Source organism: Cricetulus griseus, chromosome 5, assembly GCF_003668045.3.
Source record: "Cricetulus griseus strain 17A/GY chromosome 5, alternate assembly CriGri-PICRH-1.0, whole genome shotgun sequence".
Lineage (NCBI taxonomy): Eukaryota > Metazoa > Chordata > Mammalia > Rodentia > Cricetidae > Cricetulus > Cricetulus griseus.
Genome location: NC_048598.1, coordinates 102,382,585 through 102,399,409, shown reverse-complemented (window position 1 = coordinate 102,399,409; position 16,825 = coordinate 102,382,585). Strand labels below are relative to the sequence as shown.

Below are 16,825 nucleotides of genomic sequence, written 5' to 3'. Positions count from 1 at the left end.
CCTCCCGGCCCAGGCTCTCCTTCTCCTCCTCCTTTTCCACCAGAAGCTGCTGCAGCTCCTGCACCTGCAGAGGCCAAGATCAGCACTTAAGGATCTGAGGACCCAGGCCCCGAAGTCCCTGGACCCTGAAATCTAGGAGCCTGGGCCCCTCCCAAGCAGTGCCCCACCCAACCTACCTGCCTCTCCAGGCTGTGAACTGAGCTGGCCTCTGCTTCCTGGGGCTGAGGGTAGAAGACGTTGGGGCTGGACAGAGCTAGATAACTACGCAGCACCTAGTGTCTGTCAGCTATGACAATATGCTCTGCACACACTGAGCACTGACTTTGCAACACTCAGCCCGAGCATTCACACTGTTCTCTCTCTCTCTCATTCAAGGGGCTTTGGCCCAGGGCCTGATCCATAGCACACACTGTCCCAGGTCATTCATTTGTTCACTCATTCATTCCTCACCGTGGACCAGTCATTCATCCAGTGTTTATCCACTCTGAGCTTGGCACCTTCACCTGAGTGTGCCCTTAGGGGCGTGCCTTTGAGTGGTGAGCACTTTGGTGGATATGAAGGGAGCTGACAATGAGGCTGTGACTTTAAATAAGGTGAACTGGGGAGATGTCAGTCAGTCGGTAACAATCAGAGAATATGAGGAGGAGAGCCTTGGGGACAGCTGGACAGATGGCAGCTCTCTACTGCAAACACCACGTGCAAAGGCCCTGGGGCAGGACAGAGCCTGGCATGTGGGGAGGCCAGTGAGGGGCCAGGTTTCTGGAGCAGAGGGAGAAGGAAGGGGTTTGGTGTCCCGAGGAAAAGCTCCCCCACACCCAGACCACAGGCCTCGCAGCCTCCAGACCTCCCTTCTCCTCCGTTCCTTGTGCTGTTCCAGGCCCCTGATCTTCTGCAGGAGTCGGCCTCTCTCTTGGCGCAGGCGCACAATCTCCTCATAAGCGTCCTGATCGTCCTGTCCCCTCCCCACCGGTGGAAGTCACTTTCGGTGAGGTATCCAGGGCTATACCATCCTGAGTGTGAGGCAGAGCCCCCTCCCACCCCAGGCTACCCCCATCTCTTACCGGAACAGGCGTGCTGGCTGGAGGCTGGGGTGCCTTCCGCTTCTTGGGGGCCCCTCGCTTTTCATGGCTGGACATGGAGTTCTGGTGTGGGCACAGGGGGACATAGGACACGGGGCCTGGGCCAGGATCCACTCGGGATCCACTGTGGCCAGCCCCCAGTGGTCTGCAGCCTCAGCTGCTCCCTGAATCCTTGCGATGAACCCCAGGTTCACCCCACTCGTCCCGTCCCCACCATTGACTGTGCACCCCTTCCCTAGCTCTATTGTCCTCTACTGCACCCCTTCCTTCTCCCTCTGCTCCAGACACCTGGCCCCTCACTGGCCTCCCCACATGCCAGGCTCTGTCCTGCCCCAGGGCCTTTGCACGTGGTGTTTGCAGTAGAGGGACATTTTCTATCCCTGTGAAGCCTGAGACACAGAAGACCTGGGCCGGGGGTGGGGGCGTGGAAGTGGCCAGGCTCATCTCTTCCTCCGCCTGAATCAGTCCTTAGTAACCACCGTCCAGGCCCGTGTTCCCAGTTTGTAGGAGTGCTGGTATCCACGTGACCACCACTGGGCAGCGGGGACAGAACTGCTGTACTTGTGGGTCTGTCTCTTCTTTGGGGCGGAGTTAGTGAGTGTGTGGACTGTCAGCCCTTCCAGGTTCCTACCTGAGACGAGGCCTCTCCGGAGTCTTCCTCAAGAGAGGCTGGGAGAGAGGGGGAGCAGAGTCAGGGGCCCAGTTCTGTGTTCTCAGCTCCAGAAAGGCCTCTGGTCTCTGCAGCTCCCAAGAGCTAGTGTTTTTTGTTGTTGTTTGGGGCAGAGGTATCACTAAGTAGCCTAGGCTACCCACAAACTCGGCTCTCTCTTCTCTAGTCGCCTGGTTGTGGACCATGAAGCCCAGTCTCTGAAACAGGAACTTTAAGGTAGGAACCCTGGGTGAGGAGGGCCTCATACTCTCAGGGCAGTGGAGTCTGGGGAGGGGACAAAGAGGGTTGTCACCTCTTAGGAAAGGAAGTTTCCATACTAAGGGTGACCCATGAAATCACAGTGGACCTTCAGACCACTCTTAAGTCTTCTGGGGCTCCTTGAAACTGCCCTGAGCTGGGAAAAGGAGAACTTTCATGACCCAGCAGATTGGGTACCTTGAAACCATCAGTAACAAGCAAAGGAGGGGGTGACCAGAAACTGCCTAGAAGGAGTAGGTAGGAAGGGCAGGGCTTGCACACCCACCACTGGCAGGTGAAGGGTGCTGTGCAGACTCCTGGAGAAGCTGCAAGATGAGTTTGTCCCCAGACAGGGCTCCATAGTGAGTGGCGTCCTGGCCCAGCACATCAGTGATGCCCGGCTGGGCTCCACCTTGCAGGAGCACTTCAACTGTCTTGGGGCTGCCCCCCTCACATGCCAGCATCAAGGCTGTCCTGTGGGGGTAAGGGAGCTGCTGAGGAGGCAGAGGCTTGTCCCCAACCCTTTAAACCCTTCTCTACACACAGACCAGGAAGAAATGGAAGAGGCTTCCTAGTTCCCTGACTCAGAGAGGTCCAGATACCTGCTCCAAGTCACACAGCATATGATGGAAAGGTCAGGAAGGGAGGTGCTCACCTGCCTTGCAGATCCTGGTCATTTGCTGAAGCCCCCTGCTGTAGAAGGAGGTGGCACAGATCTGTGTGACACATCTGAGCTGCTATGATGAGGGGCGTGGCACCCGACTGATAGAGAGGATGAGATGGTATGAGTGAGGGCTAACCCTGGAGACTCACTCACGATTTGCAGATGATGCCTGGTGGCTGCCACGGCAAGGATAGCATTGTATCCCGCCCCCCAAGATCCCGTCAGCTCACCCGATCTCGGGGGTTCATGTGTGCCTTGAAAGAGCAGAGCAGCTGTGAGCAGGACAGACAACCACCAGCCGCTGGGAAAGAGGAGACAGAAAACTGGGTGAAAGAGGCAGCTGCCTGCTGTTACACCTTCATGTTTATTGCTAAGACAGGGTCTCAGTCTGCAGCCTGGGCTGGTCTGGAACTCACTCTGCAGCATGGCAGTTAACACCAGTCATGCCAGCAGCTGGGAGGCCCAGGAGGGAGGATGGTTGCACCTTAGGGGTCAACCTGAGCTACAGAATGAGACCATGCCTCAACTAAAACCTCAGGGCTGGAGCAATGGTTCAGTTAGAGCACTGGCTACTGCCACAGAAGACCCGGGTTTGGTTCCCAGCACCCACAAACATCAGCTCACAACCATCTGTAACTTCAGTTCTAGGGGACATGACGCCCCCTTCTGGCTTAGCACAGACATAACATGCAAGCAAAATACTCATCACATTGAAAAAATGTAAATACATTTTTTAAAAAATTTAAAATCAGCCAGGCAGTAGTGCCTTTAATCCCAGCACTCAGGAGGCAGAGGCATGAAGTTCTCTGCGAGTTTGAGGCCAGCCTGGTCTACAGAGTGAGTTCCAGGACAGCCAGAGCTACACAGAGAAACCCTGTGTCAAAAAAACAGCAAAGAAAAAAATTTAAATCAAACAAAAACAACTCTTAGTGGGCCAGGAAGATTACTCAGCTGGTAAAGGTGCTTGCTGCCAAGCCCACTGACCTGAGATCAATCCCCAGAACGCACCTGCTGGGAGAGATAAACCACTCCCAAAAGTCAGCCTCCAACTCCACACAAGCACGTGACACAGATGTCCCTAGCCCCACAATAAACAAATAAATGCAATTTAATTTTTAAGACATCCCCTAGAGTGCCTGTGGGCATGGACACCACCTGAAGATGCCACTCTGACTGGGGACTTAATGACTAACACTCCCAGAGCGACCCCAAGTGTGCTGTCCCCTGGAGCAGGGGGTTGTGTCCAGCGGGGTCTGCAGGCCTGGGCCCTGTCCTCATGGGCACCAGTAATCAGTCCCTTGCTGCTCTGAGGGTGGCGTCTGGACTAGAGAAGCTGCCTGCAAGGCACCCAGGAGACTGGAAAGAATTGTCCACCCACGGGCTAGGCTTTGGGATCCAAGAGATAGGGTTTCCCACTGGGGCATGCGCCTAGCTTCTTTGTACAGTGGGACAAAAGGCCTGGTCCAGACAGTGCCTGTGGCTCAAGCTGAGCCCTGAGCTGCACACCGAACAAGCGCAGCAACTGAAGATGATGGCCCATAACTGTCACCCAGCAACTCGGAGGCTGGTGCAAGGAACCCCCGACTTCAAACCTAGCCTCTACTACACAGAGACTGTATCAAAATATATACGAAGAGGGCTGGGAAGATGCCTCAGTCTGTAAGAGACCTACCTGAGTTTCATCCCCAAAACACACATAAAAGTCAGGTGTGGGGGTGCATGACCCCAGTACCAGGGAGGCAGAGGCAAAAGGATCCAAGGTTTACTCATCATCCAACCTAGCTTAAATTGTGGAGGCCAGGTCCAGAGAGTCCCTGTCTCACGGGAGGCAGAGGACGCCCCGACATAACACTTAGATTGCCTTTTGACTTCCATACGCCATACACATGAACACACATCCATAAAATCTAAGAAAAGATCTGGGGCTGCAGGTCAGAGATAGAGCTCGGCCTAGAATGCCCCAGTGAGGAGCTGGGGGCCTGTTTCACCGGCAGAGAACCTTCCTTGAATTTGGCAGACCCTGGCTGCACCCACCTGCATGATGAAGGGCTGTCCACCCACTGTTGTCCTCGATGTCCACCACACAGGAAGCCTGGGAAGTGACAGGTGACATCATCTGTATTTCCTGAGTGACTGTTCCCTTGGGCTCTGCTGTATCTCAGGCTTGTTTCTGCCTGTTATGGCCTTGGCTTCTGTGTGTGTGCATGTTGGTACTTGGCACAGCATGTTGCCAAGAATGGAAGACAACCTATGGGAGTCTGTTCTTTCCTTCCATGTAGTTCCCAGAGAACAAAATCAGGTCACTAAGCTTGGGGCAAGCACTTCTACCTGGTGAGGCATCTCACTGGCCCACAAATTCATTATTTTTAAGATCTATTTTAAGTGTGTGTGTGTGTGTGTGTGTGTGTGTGTGTGTGTGTACGTACATGAGTACCTGAGGAAGCCAGAAGGGGGATGTCTAGGTTTCCCTGGGATCTGGAGTTACAGATGGTTGTGAACCTCCATGTGAGTTCTGGGAACCCTGGTTCTCTATGAGACCAGCTAGTGCTCTGAGCAACCTCTCCAGACCCTCTGGCTTTCTTTCCCCTTCCCCATCTTCCTACCCTGAGAACACATCTTCCAGCCCCCCCAGGTGACCCTACTTGGATGACAGTAACAGAAGGGGCAGAGCTGGGGGACCGGGAGCATCTGGGGTTTGGGGAAGTAACTGGAGTTCCATATGAACAGAGAATGGGCATCAGAACCTCCAAGAGTTGCTTCAGGCACTCAGGGTGCCCATACTTGGCTGCCAGGTGAAGGGCACTGTAACCTGAGGAAAGAAGAGATGGGAGTGTCCTCCAGGTGTGCTCAGCCCCCTCCCAAGCCTGAACTTCCAAACTCAGCTACTTCTTAAAACCAGCTGCTCTCACAGACCTTTTTGTGAAGTCTGTTGTCTTTCCATACAGGGTCTTATTGTGTAGCCCCGGATGACCTGGAACTCACAAGGATCCACCTGCCTCTGCCACCCAGATGCTGGGATTAAAGGGTAAGTCTCATATAGGCCACGCTGGCCTCTGGTTCATACAGAGCTGAGGATCACTTGAACTCCTGATGCTTATGCCTCCACACAGTGCTGGGATGACAGGTGTGTGCCAGGGTGCGGAGGATGGACCCCGGGGCTTCCCTCGTACTTTCTGAGTGTCTCCCCACTGAGCTACAACCTCAGTGTGAGATCCTACAGTTGGCCCTGTGGTCCCTGCTCTGGACAGCTGATATAGTCCACCCAGGGGCACTCCGGGAAGTACCTGCTCCATCTGTACTCATGATGTCTGCGCCTTGAGCCAGCATCACCTCCAGACAGCCCGCTGCACCCCTCATGGCAGCTAAGTGGAACCTAAAGGCATGAGTTAGGGGTCATTCCCAGAAGGGTGTCCAAAGCCACCCGGGTCCCAGGGCTTGGGCACTCACGCAGACTTGCCCTCGGGGTCCAGTTTTGTGGGCACCAGCCCCTTATGGGTGATCAACGAGGCCACTCTGGCCACATCGTTGTTCTCCACGGCCTGGAGCAGGCGCTGGTCACTTTTGCCCCAGTCTTGGCCCTGCAGAGGCACATCCAGAGGCGCAAGGGACTGAATAGATCCCTGTCCCCTCCCCACCAAGCAACAGGGGCAGTTGCTCGGGTTCTCACCCACCCACTCCTGGGCACTTGCCTGGCGCCTGCCTCTTGCTGCGGGTTTCGGGATAGGGCATGGACCACAGGGCGGGCAGGAGCCGAGGTCGGTAGGGCTGAGCCGGAGCTGTGGGGTAGGTAGTCCTGGCTGGGGGCCTCTGAAACCTGCATCCCCCAGCATGTGTCTGCAGGCCCACTACCATGGTGTCTTCCAAATGCCAGTCCTCAAACCACCTCCCTCATTCTGACTTAAGCCAAGGCCAGTTTTATAAGACAGCGCCCCATCTTTTGGGGGGGTGGGGGAGACAGCAGCTGTCTGTGTAGATCAGGCCAGCTGCCTCTGCCCCCAAAGTTCTGGGATTAAAGGCGAGTTTGGGGGGATTTTTTGAGGGAGGATCCGGTGTCGTGTAGCCCAGGCTGGCTTCAAAATCCCTGTGAGCCAAGGATGACCTTCAATTCCTGATCTTCCTGCCTCCCCCTCCCCGGGCTGGGGTGACAAGTGTGAGTCACCACACCTGGTTTACTAGTGTTGGGGAGAGAAGCGCGGCCTTTGTGGGTGTAAGCTTGACACGTTGGCCATCGCCCCGCCCCTCGTCCACAATTATTTTACTGTCCTTCAGTTTTTTGACACTAAGTCCCACTATGTGGTCAGGCTAGCCTCAAATTAAATTCCCCTGTCTCAGTCTCCAAATGCTGGAGTGACCGGCCTTTCCCAAAACAGTCTCCAGTGCCGCTGGACCCCCACGCCCACCGGCCCTGCGCTTCACAGCTGCTCTGCCAAGGTCCCATCGTCCCCGTCCCCTCTTAATGTCCCCTCTCAGCATTAAGGCTTGGCCGCCAGAGCTGCAACCGCAGATATTCCCAAACTTCCTGCCCAGGAGCATGGACTGTTCCCAAGTCACTGTCCTTAGTGTCCTACAAGACCTGCACCCCGCAACGCCCGGCTGACCCTGCGCCGGCACAGAGGCCCTCGGCGCAGCCCTCCACGTCCGGCCCGCGCCCCGTAGCTGCCCCGCTCCCTGCCCGGGCAGAGCATCTTCCCGGGAAGGAGGGGAAGGCGCAGTGGGACCCAAACGCCTACCGTGAAGGAGGCGGCAGCGCATAGGCACAGCTGCTTCATGGCAAAAGGGTGGGGCCAGGGCCAGACAAGACCAAGCCAACGTCCCCTAGACTCACGGCCCCGCCCTCCTCCTCAGGCTCAGACTCCGCCCGGCTCTGCCCCACCCCTGCCTGGCAGGTAGCCCATCATTCATTCGTCCATCATCTCCCAGTCGTCTACTCATTCATTCGTACACTCAGGTCTATCTTTTCATTCATTCGTTCACACATTCATTCTCTGGTTAATTTCCTCACCCCATTGACTAACCCATCTTTCCACTGGCTCGCTCATCCGTTCACGCACTCACTCCTCTGGCCCACCCGTCCATGCATCCACACTCTCATCCCTTGCGCCCCTCCAGCGGCTCTCACTCTGAACTTGAACCCGTGCCTGCCCCGCCCATTTCCACCTACGGGCTGACCTCACCTGCTGGGGCCTCCGCCCTCCTCACTTACGCAGTGGGTTTCACTTAGACCTGCCAGACACAGCTCTGGAGGGCCCTGCTGAGCCGGACGCACCGACCGTCACAGGCCTGGTACACAGTGAGGACACAGTAAAAGCTGCGCCTCACTCACCCAACCCAGATCACCTGAAAGAGAGGGTGCAGCCCGCGTTTCTGTCCCCAGGGTCTGTGGGCACCGGTCCCGCCCTGGCCGGAATTAGAGCCCTCCGCGAAGGACCCACAGAGGCCTCCCACGCCTGCCGCTGGGGGAGGGATCTGGACACCACGTTGCAGTCCTGGGCAAAGGCTCTCCTGATCAGCCTTTATTGAGTGACTGCTGGATGCCTCGGAAACTCAGAGCCAAGGCAAACTCTTTCCGGCTCTGGCTTCTGTGCATGCAGCTGGCACTATAGAAGGTGTCCTGGGGACAGGGCAGCAGACAGTGACACACGACAGATACTGTGTGATGTGGAGTTCCCAGACAGGCAGAACTTGGAGTGAAGTGAGGAGCTCACCCTTATACAGTTACCAATGTGGTTTCCCTAACCAGCAAGTCCTGCCTCCCTGTCCCTCAACACTCTGGGCACTGGGCCAGTATGTCATTCTCAATGGAGAGTCCTGGCACATGCGTGCACGCCCCCCCACACATGCACACACACATGCCAACAGAGAGAGGCACAGAGACAGACAGACTGACTGACTGAGTAACTACTAAGCTAGGCATGGTGGCACACGCCTTCAATCCCAGGACTCGGGAAGCAGAGGCAGGCAAGGCTAGTCTGGGCTACAAGGACAGCAACAACAAATCTTTACAAGCCTCCGTCATTGCCCTGGAGGAATTTTTCTCAAATAAGATCAGGTCAGCGAGGAGGGGCCCAGATAAGGTAATTTCCATTCTGGACAAGAGAAACCAATGCCCAGAGCCCACTGTGCCCCTGCTGGGGCCTGGTACGACAGCGTGGGGACACCTGTTGGGAGCCTGATGTTTTCCCATCCCAGGAGGGGACCCAGAAGCCCAGGGCACCAGGGAGGCCTCTACAGCAGCCAAGGTGTTCGCTTTCTTCCCTGGGGCTGCCATAACAAAGCGGAGCTTCACTCTGGCTGCTGCAGGGAAACCAGAGAAGGGCGGGCGGGGGCAGGACAAGTCTCCCATCTGCTGCCCAAGCTGGCCCCACGCCCCCGCCTCTCCCACCCCAACACTGCCCCTTCAGTGCCCCACAGAAACACACCCGCATCCCATCCCAAGCTAGGTGCTTCTCATCAGGGGTGGGCTGCAAGATTTCGAAATAATTCAGCTTTTAAAATAGGCAGGTCTTTTTCCCACACAGGTTTCTCTGTAGTCCTGTCTTGGAACTCACTCTATAGACCAGGCTGGCCTCGAACTCACAGAGATCCACCTGCCTCTGCCTCCCAAGTGCTGGGAATAAGGGCGTGCACTATCACAGCTGGTCTAATTCGGCTTTTCAGAAAGTATTTTTTCCTCTGATTTAAAAAACTACATTTCCATGGGTACGTGCACAGGTGCACCGAGGCAGAGGTCAGAGGACAACTTTGAGAACTCATTTTCCTCCTTTCACCAGTGGATTCTGGGAATCAAATTCAGGAGAGATACTCAGCGGTTAGCACACCGGCTGCCTCTGAAGAGGACCCAGCATCCATACGGAGCTTACAACCGCCTGTGACTCCCGTTATGGGGACCCGACGCCCCCTCCCAGCCTCCGCCGGTGTGCGCGAACATGGATGCAGGCAACACATACAGAAAACGCTTAGCTGCAAGCACCTTTCCCCACTGAGCTATCTTGCCGGTCCATGACTCGGCTTTTGCAGTGACTGGATTTCAACTGGCTGTGATTCTCAGGGGTTCTGTGAGTTGGAAAATATTAGGGGGCCAGTCCAGCCTTACTGTGTAGGAAAGTGACTGCTCTCGCGCTCTCTCTGTCTCTGTCTCTGTTTCTCTCCAAGCCCTTCCATTCCCATTCCCCCGTGCAGGTCACATCCACAGATGCCCAGCCCCCATAGGAGGCAGGACCCTTCGGAGCTGTGTGACTTTGTGCAGCCTCCACACCGTCTCTAAGCCTCCCTTCATCTCCCAAATGCAGACAATATAAATTCATTCCTTGACGAACCCGTGTGAGGGTGACACGGAGGTCGTGGAGCAGAGAATTGCTAGATTCAGAGGGATTCAAATGAAAGCAGGAGTGGGAAAGCAGAGCTGGGCCACCAGAGGGAGTCAGTGGGCCCATGTGCAGGGTTAGCATTCTGCTAGCACAAAAAGAACTGGTCCATGAAGCTGCTAGGGCAGCTACTAGGGGCCTGGGTGGTGGAGGGAGCTAAAGGCAGAGCCCTGGGCTCTGAGCTACGATGGCAGTTTGAGAATGAGGTGGGGATGAGGGCTTGTGCCCTCTCCCAGGCCTGCAGACTCACCTCTGTCTTCTTGAACCTTGCCCGGAGGGTCTTCATCAAGCCAGCTGGGGACTCTGGTCCTGTCTCTGGGGAAGGGATGGGTGGAGTGAGCCAGCGTGCTGGGGGGGTCAGTCATAGCATCCTGCACAGCACAGCCTCTGTTCTCCCACACTGCCAGTCCCTCTCTGCTGTGTGTCCCTGAGAAGGTGAGTTGCCCTGTCTGAGGAAACTGTCCCCAACTGTAAACAGAGGAGCTAATCCTTCACCCAACAGCACAGTCCCCAGAAGGGGCTGATGGACAGTAACAGGCATCACCACGACCCCATTAGCTCAAGCACCTCACACAGCTCTGCAATCTTGTTCTTGTGCAATCACTGATGCTAAGACCCACCCTCCTTCTCTGTAGAACTAACCCTAAAAACCCCAGGTGCTGATCAGTGTTGTCTCCCAGACAGAATGAAGTATATCTCCCCAGTTGGAACTACTTCCATTTTCCCCAGCGGGGGCACTTCCTCTGTCTTTAATCTGGCTTCTAAGCAAGGTGCAGCCACTAGACTGCATCCAGGGTTGCCAGTAACAAACTTTTTACTTACTGGGGTTGAGGGAAGGAGACACCTGACAATCAGCCCCTTGTAGGAAGGCCAGTCACGTTTCTGACTACTCTCAATGAGCAAAAGCAATCTATTCAGGGAAGACCCACCCACCACCCACCCATCCATCCACCCATCCCACCCATCCATCCATCCATCCACCCCCCCCACCCACCACCCACCCATCCACCCCATCCATCCATCCATCCATCCATCCACTCATCCATCCATCCATCCATTCATCCACCCACCTGTCCATCCTTCCTTTCTCCTCTACAGCTCAGTGTACAGCTCATTCTCACCCCCAATTATAAAGTTCAATCACACCCAAGGGTAACAGGAAACTCAGGTTGGCAGTCAGGATGGAATCGTGTGGGTAAGGCCTGTGAATTTAGGGGTCTCCCTCCTGGAAGAGGTGGGGCAGCACAGGTCCGCTGACCTGTGGGTTCCCACAATGGTTCAGGGAGGAGGCCGCACATTGAGCGAGGTCCGCGCATGTCGGGTGGGTCCCGTGTACCTGTCACGAGTGTGCAGGTGCATGTATGTGTTCGGGTGTCGCAAGCAGCCCCCTCCCCAACCCCCTGACACAGTATCCCCTTCCTTGGGACCCAGAGCAGCGTCTTCCCTGGCCTCTCACAGTCTCATCCCCCTACCTGAGGCGTCTCTAGGCCAGAGCACTGCGTGCACCACAGCCTCTCTGGTTACCCGCTCCAAGTGCGAGCTGCCAGCAGCAGAGTCGGGGTGACACCTGATCAGGAAGGGGGGGCATCCGCCCAGGGGGACGGGATGAGCCCAGAGAGGGAGGACTGCTGTTGGCCAGCCTGCTCATGTGGGCAGCCCCAAGGACTGCTGCCCCCATCGCCGTGGCCTGGTCCCGTCTGACCACCAGCAGGCACAGGGGTCAGGATGGACTGCCACAGGAGGGGATCACAGGAGGTGCTTCTGACCCAGTATCCCCTTCCCCATCTCTCTCTGCGTCTCCGGGCCCCTCTGTGTAACGTGGGGACCTGACCGTGATGCTCTGTGCTATCCCCAGAAACAAAGCTGAGAACATGCTGGCAGGGCGCCCGGGGGAGGGGGTGCCTGTGAACCCCAAGTTCCCATTCATTCTATCCTGTGGCTCAGAAAGGGGCAGACACGGGCTGACAGCCGCACAGCAGAGACCCAAAGGCCGCCCAGGGTCTCACGACCTCTAGACGGGCTTCGAACTCCCGCCGCGGCTGTATGCACGAGGGGTGAGCTCTACCCACGGAGTGAGAGTTCCGGGGGTTGTTTTTAATGGTTTTTGTTGCTGGTTTTGTCGCTTTTCTGAAACAGGGTCTCATTGCACAGCCAGGCTGGGCTGGGACTCGGTTCCTGCGAGCGCGCCGGGGACGAGAAGGGAAGGCTCGCGAGGCAGCCCGCAAGTCTCTGCCAGCACTAAAGATGGCGCCCGCGGCGTCAGTGCGGCGCGCGCGCTCCGGGGGGAAACACCTCCTCCGCCTCTAACGCTCCCACCCCGGCGGTCCCTTCCCCATTTCCGGCGGAAGCGGCCTCAACAAGGGAAACTTTATTGTTCCCGTCTGCGCTGTTGGCGACGATGTCGGTGAATTACGCAGCCGGGCTGTCGCCGTATGCGGATAAGGGCAAGTGCGGGCTGCCGGAGGTGAGGCCACGGTGTCCCGGTCGCCAGACGGGGGCCCGGACGAGTGGGGCATTGTGGGGACAGCACGAAACACGGAGTGTAGACAGCGGGAAGGACTTTCCTGGAAGGAGGACCCCGCGGGCGGGGTGGGTGCGGTGCGGTGGGGTCCGTCCCTGAGCCCAGCTGTGCCCCCGTCCCCACAGATCTTCGACCCCCCGGAGGAGCTGGAGCGGAAGGTGGGGGAGCTGGCCCGGCTGATGCTGCAGGCCTCCAGCGTGGTTTTCCACACGGGCGCCGGCATCAGCACCGCCTCCGGCATCCCCGACTTCAGGTCTGTGAACGAGCACGGGAAACTGAGGCAGGGCGCTGGCGGGGACGGCCGTGAGGTGGGGCAGCCGCCACAGATCCCGGCGATGTGTGGCTGCAGGGGATGCTGGGACGCGTCTGCGGGGTCCCCGGCTGCGGGGTCCCCGGCTGGCCGGCTGGCTCTCCCCGACAGGGACCCAGCCCGCAGCACACACTGACTTCAGGCTCCCAGGACGAGGCCTGCACTCGAAAAGGAACTTCTGTCCTCTGCTCGCTGTCCTCAGAGGCCCCCACGGCGTGTGGACCATGGAAGAGCGTGGCCTGGCCCCCAAGTTTGACACCACCTTCGAGAACGCCCGGCCCTCCAAGACCCACATGGCCCTGGTGCAGCTGGAGCGCTCGGGCTTCCTCAGCTTCCTCGTCAGCCAGAATGTGGACGGGCTGCACGTACGCTCGGGCTTCCCCAGGTCAGATGGGACTGGACCAGGGGCGTGGGGCTCAGCTGCACCCCTTCCTTATCCGGGAACCAGGCTGCCTGCCCGGGGTCAGGGACATTTTATTGGAGATGGAAAGGGGGGAAGAGCTTGGAGCCTAAAGTAGGCCAGCACTTGGTCAATGGGGGGGTTTCTAGGTGGGGCTCCACCCTGAGCCACGCCCCCAGCCCCTCACTGGGGGCGTCTAGGCAAGTGCTCTAAGGCCAACAGATTGTTTTCTGTTTTTTTGTTTTTTAAGATTTTCGAGACAGGGTTTCTCTGTGTAGCATTGGAACCTATCCTGGAACTAGCTCTGTAGACCAGGCTGGCCTCGAACTCACAGAGATCCGCCTGCCTCTGCCTCCCGAGTGCTGGGATTAAAGGCGTGCGACACCACGGTCCATCTGGCCAACAGATTTTTGTAGTGGGGAGCAGCTATTTGTGTTTGCAGAGATAGGGTCATCGCCACCTGTAACAATTCCTCAGCCTAGACCTTGTGGGTGAGCAGCCTAGGAAGGCTTTCTGGAGGAAGAGGCAGGCTGAGCAACTGGTCCAAGCCTCAGGGTTCAGGGAGGAAGGGACCTGACTCTCATTCTCTTCCGCAGGGACAAGCTGGCTGAGCTCCATGGAAACATGTTTGTAGAGGAATGTCCCAAGTGTAAGACGTGAGTGTCCGCAAGTGAAGACCGGCAGGGGAGGGGCTCTCCCAGGGTGGGGCTCTCCCAGGTTCCTCCGCTGAACCAGCTAACAGGTCCTGAAATGGCCCCAGGGAAAGCTGGGAGGTGCCTCTGATTCCAGTGACAGTCAGTTAAAAACAGACAAGCTATGAGGAGGTCCCCCAAGCAAGAAGCTACAAAACAGGGCGACACAAGCCACATCCTTGGAAGTGAGGGGTTCTCCCTGCCCCACCCCCCTGCTGTGGCTCCCAGCCAGCAGACAACATTGCTTTACACCAGATCCTCGAGGGTGTTAGGCAAGAGCTGTGCCCCTGAGCTTCAGCCCCTGACCCCCTCTTTAAGTTGCCTCTGCTTCCTGGTGCTGAGATCACAGCCAATGAGCCATCATGTTTGGCCACCCCACACACACACTGGTGGATGGTCTTGTATTGTTGTTGGTTTGGTTTTTTGCTGTTGTCATTTGGAGGGGGGGGGTTTAAGGATTTACCCATTTACTTAATGTATGAGTGTTCTGCCTGCTTGTACGCCTTTATGTCAGAAGAGGGCACCAGATCTCATTACAGGTGGTTGTGAGCCACCAGGTGGTTGCTGGAAATTGAGCCTGGGTCCTCTGGAAAAGCGGTTAGTGCTCTCCAGCCCCAGCATCAGGTGTCTTAACTCAACCCCTCTCCTTGTGTTCTGAAGCACAGTCTCTCAGAACCTGTCAATTGCTGGTTTTGCTGAGTGGCCAGGAACCTCCTGGGGTCTCCAGCGCTGGGGTGGTAAATCTGCTCCATTGTGCCGCCTTTTGAACTCAGGGCCTCATGTCTGCATGTCAAGCCCTTCCCAGACTGAGGCACCTGTCTTTGTATCCCTAGGCTGTTGGTCTTGCAGTGTAGCCCAGGGATTGAGCCTGTACCCCATACACTGGTTACACCACCCCCAGACCCCTGAAAGAGCGCTAGACAAGTCACATCCCCCTCCTTCCCCCCTGTACAGGCAATACGTGAGAGAGACAGTCGTGGGTACCATGGGCCTCAAGGCCACGGGCCGGCTCTGCACAGTGGCCAAGGCCAGGGGCCTAAGGGCCTGTAGGTGAGTAACCTTCCTCACACCTGCCCCTGTCAGGAAGTGAGGGCCCTAACTCCCTTCCCTGACCTGCTGCAGGGGGGAGCTGAGGGACACCATTCTGGACTGGGAGGACGCACTGCCTGAACGGGACCTGATGCTCGCTGATGAGGCCAGCAGGTGTGACCCCGTGCTCCCTGGGTGGCAGTGGGTGGGCACAGCTGTACAGGCATGGGATAGACTTCCACAGAAGATCAGGACTCAGGGGTGGGACAGCAGAGTGTCCTCTGCAGCGCACCCACACCCTTGGGCAGGATAGGTGCGGAGGGGACCCTGGGATGATTGGAAGCTTTGTTTGGTTTCTTGTTTCAGGGTTTCTGTGGTACTGGGGAGAATACTGGGCCTTGGTGCACTAAACAAGCACAGAACTAGAGCCCCACCTCCACCCCGCACTGGGGATTCTAAGCGGGGCTCCACCCTGACCACGCCCCCAGCCCCTCACTGGGGATTCTAGGCGGGGCTCCACACCCTGACCACGCCCCCAGCCCCTTACTGGGAGATTCTAGGCGGGGCTCCACACCCTGACCACGCCCCCAGCCCCTCACTGCTTCCTGCTCCCAGGACCGCAGACCTGTCAGTCACCCTGGGCACCTCGCTGCAGATCCGTCCAAGTGGGAACCTGCCCCTTGCCACTAAGCGCCGGGGAGGCCGTCTGGTCATTGTCAACCTACAGCCCACAAAACACGTATGTGCCAATGCCCTGCCCTGTGGCCCTGTGTTCCCTGCCATGTCCCCTGCTCCGGCCTAACTGTCCGTCACTCTGGCAGGACCGCCAGGCTGACCTGCGAATCCATGGCTACGTGGATGACGTGATGAGCAGGCTCATGAAGCATCTGGGGCTGGAGATCCCCACCTGGGATGGACCCTGCGTGCTGGACAAGGCCCTGCCACCTCTGCCACGCCCTGCTGTGCCCAAGACTGAGCCTCCTGCACATCTCAATGGCTCGGTGAATGCTGTTTGTAAGCCAGAGCCCAACAGCCCTGTACCCCACAGGCCCCCCAAAAGAGTAAAGACCGAGGCTGTCCCCAGCTGACCCGGGTGCGAGGGGTGGGAGGGGCACTTGTAAGAGCCACACGCAGTGGGATTTTTATTCTGTTTTCTTTCTGTGTGCTGAAGACTGAGCCGGGGCTTGCCCATGCCATAACCCACCTTTTTCATATTTTTCTTTGAAACCTGGGCTCCCTAAGTCACTCAAGCTGGCCTTGAACTCACTGCTGTAGCCCAGGTTGGCCTGGAGCTGGCATCCTGCCCCCCCTCAGCCTCCACAGTAGCAGGGTGGCAGGCAGGTGCCACCAGGCCCAACACAGCTCCTTGGGAGTCTCACTGTAGCCCTTGTCCACGTCCCTCTGAGGAATCTTGGGACACGGAGTCCCAGTGTCAAGGATTCATGTGCCTGTCCACCTGCCACACCCTGCTTGTGACTCAGGATGTGCCTGAGCGGCGGCCACACACTCCATCCCGCACCCCTTGATCCAGAGCCACCAGGGATCCGTCTACGCTAAGGGCCCCAGTCTCCTGGAAACACCCAATGCAATAAACATGGAATTCCTTTCATTTTTTTTAAATTTTATTACATTTACTTATTTCCTTTCTGTGTGAATGTGTGCGTTTTTGCATGTACATGTGTGTATAGTGTGGAGGTTCATGTGTGGAGGTCAAGGGACAGCCTGAAGCAGTCAGTTCTCTCCTCTACCACATGGCTCCCAGGAACGTAGCTCCATCGTCAGGCTTGGCTGTAAGCGCCTTTCCCGGCTGAGCCTTTTCACCAGCCCTAGCCTCCTTTATTTGCCTGGGTGTGTTAGAA

General features: G+C 57.1%; 2 protein-coding genes across 6 annotated transcripts in view; one reads left to right on the top strand and one right to left on the bottom strand.

Moving 5' to 3' along the window:
• Positions 1-12,375, bottom strand: part of Ankrd24 (ankyrin repeat domain 24) — a 19,376-nt gene extending 7,001 nt beyond the window's left edge. Inside the window, exons 1-15 of the mRNA XM_035445864.1 lie at positions 11,085-12,375; positions 10,265-10,329; positions 6,340-6,426; positions 6,098-6,228; positions 5,935-6,023; positions 5,395-5,459; positions 4,685-4,742; positions 2,881-2,951; positions 2,642-2,748; positions 2,273-2,460; positions 1,711-1,748; positions 1,062-1,142; positions 845-952; positions 177-221; positions 1-64 (exon numbers count right to left, since the gene is read on the bottom strand). The exon at positions 1-64 is cut by the window's left edge and continues 1 nt beyond it. Of these exons, the coding sequence (XP_035301755.1) occupies positions 1-64; positions 177-221; positions 845-952; positions 1,062-1,142; positions 1,711-1,748; positions 2,273-2,460; positions 2,642-2,748; positions 2,881-2,951; positions 4,685-4,742; positions 5,395-5,459; positions 5,935-6,023; positions 6,098-6,228; positions 6,340-6,426; positions 10,265-10,300 (1,168 nt within the window). The 5' untranslated portion in view covers positions 10,301-10,329; positions 11,085-12,375. The remainder of the gene's footprint in view (positions 65-176; positions 222-844; positions 953-1,061; positions 1,143-1,710; positions 1,749-2,272; positions 2,461-2,641; positions 2,749-2,880; positions 2,952-4,684; positions 4,743-5,394; positions 5,460-5,934; positions 6,024-6,097; positions 6,229-6,339; positions 6,427-10,264; positions 10,330-11,084) is intronic.
• Positions 12,327-16,591, top strand: Sirt6 (sirtuin 6). 5 transcript variants are annotated; one of them, XM_027419195.2, is made up of 8 exons: positions 12,327-12,478; positions 12,661-12,788; positions 13,048-13,230; positions 13,842-13,901; positions 14,892-14,987; positions 15,060-15,140; positions 15,582-15,705; positions 15,788-16,591. In XM_027419195.2, the coding sequence occupies exons 1-8, from the start codon at positions 12,413-12,415 to the stop codon at positions 16,052-16,054; spliced, it is 1,005 nt and encodes a 334-aa protein (XP_027274996.1). In that variant the 5' UTR covers positions 12,327-12,412; the 3' UTR covers positions 16,055-16,591. The 5 variants fall into 5 exon arrangements, with proteins under 5 accessions (XP_027274996.1, XP_027274995.1, XP_035301450.1 ...); XM_027419194.2 differs by having other exon boundaries at positions 12,988-13,230; XM_035445559.1 differs by lacking the exon at positions 15,060-15,140.
• Positions 16,592-16,825: the final 234 nt, after the last annotated feature.

Bases quoted from the DNA above. Each gene is read 5' to 3' on its own strand.
- Sirt6 (XM_027419194.2), top strand. From the start codon at position 12,413: ATGTCGGTGAATTACGCAGCCGGGCTGTCGCCGTATGCGGATAAGGGC. The intron at 12,789-12,987 runs GTCTGTGAACGA...CACTGACTTCAG, and splicing joins TCCGGCATCCCCGACTTCAG to GCTCCCAGGACGAGGCCTGC. The intron at 15,706-15,787 runs GTATGTGCCAAT...TCACTCTGGCAG, and splicing joins ACCTACAGCCCACAAAACAC to GACCGCCAGGCTGACCTGCG.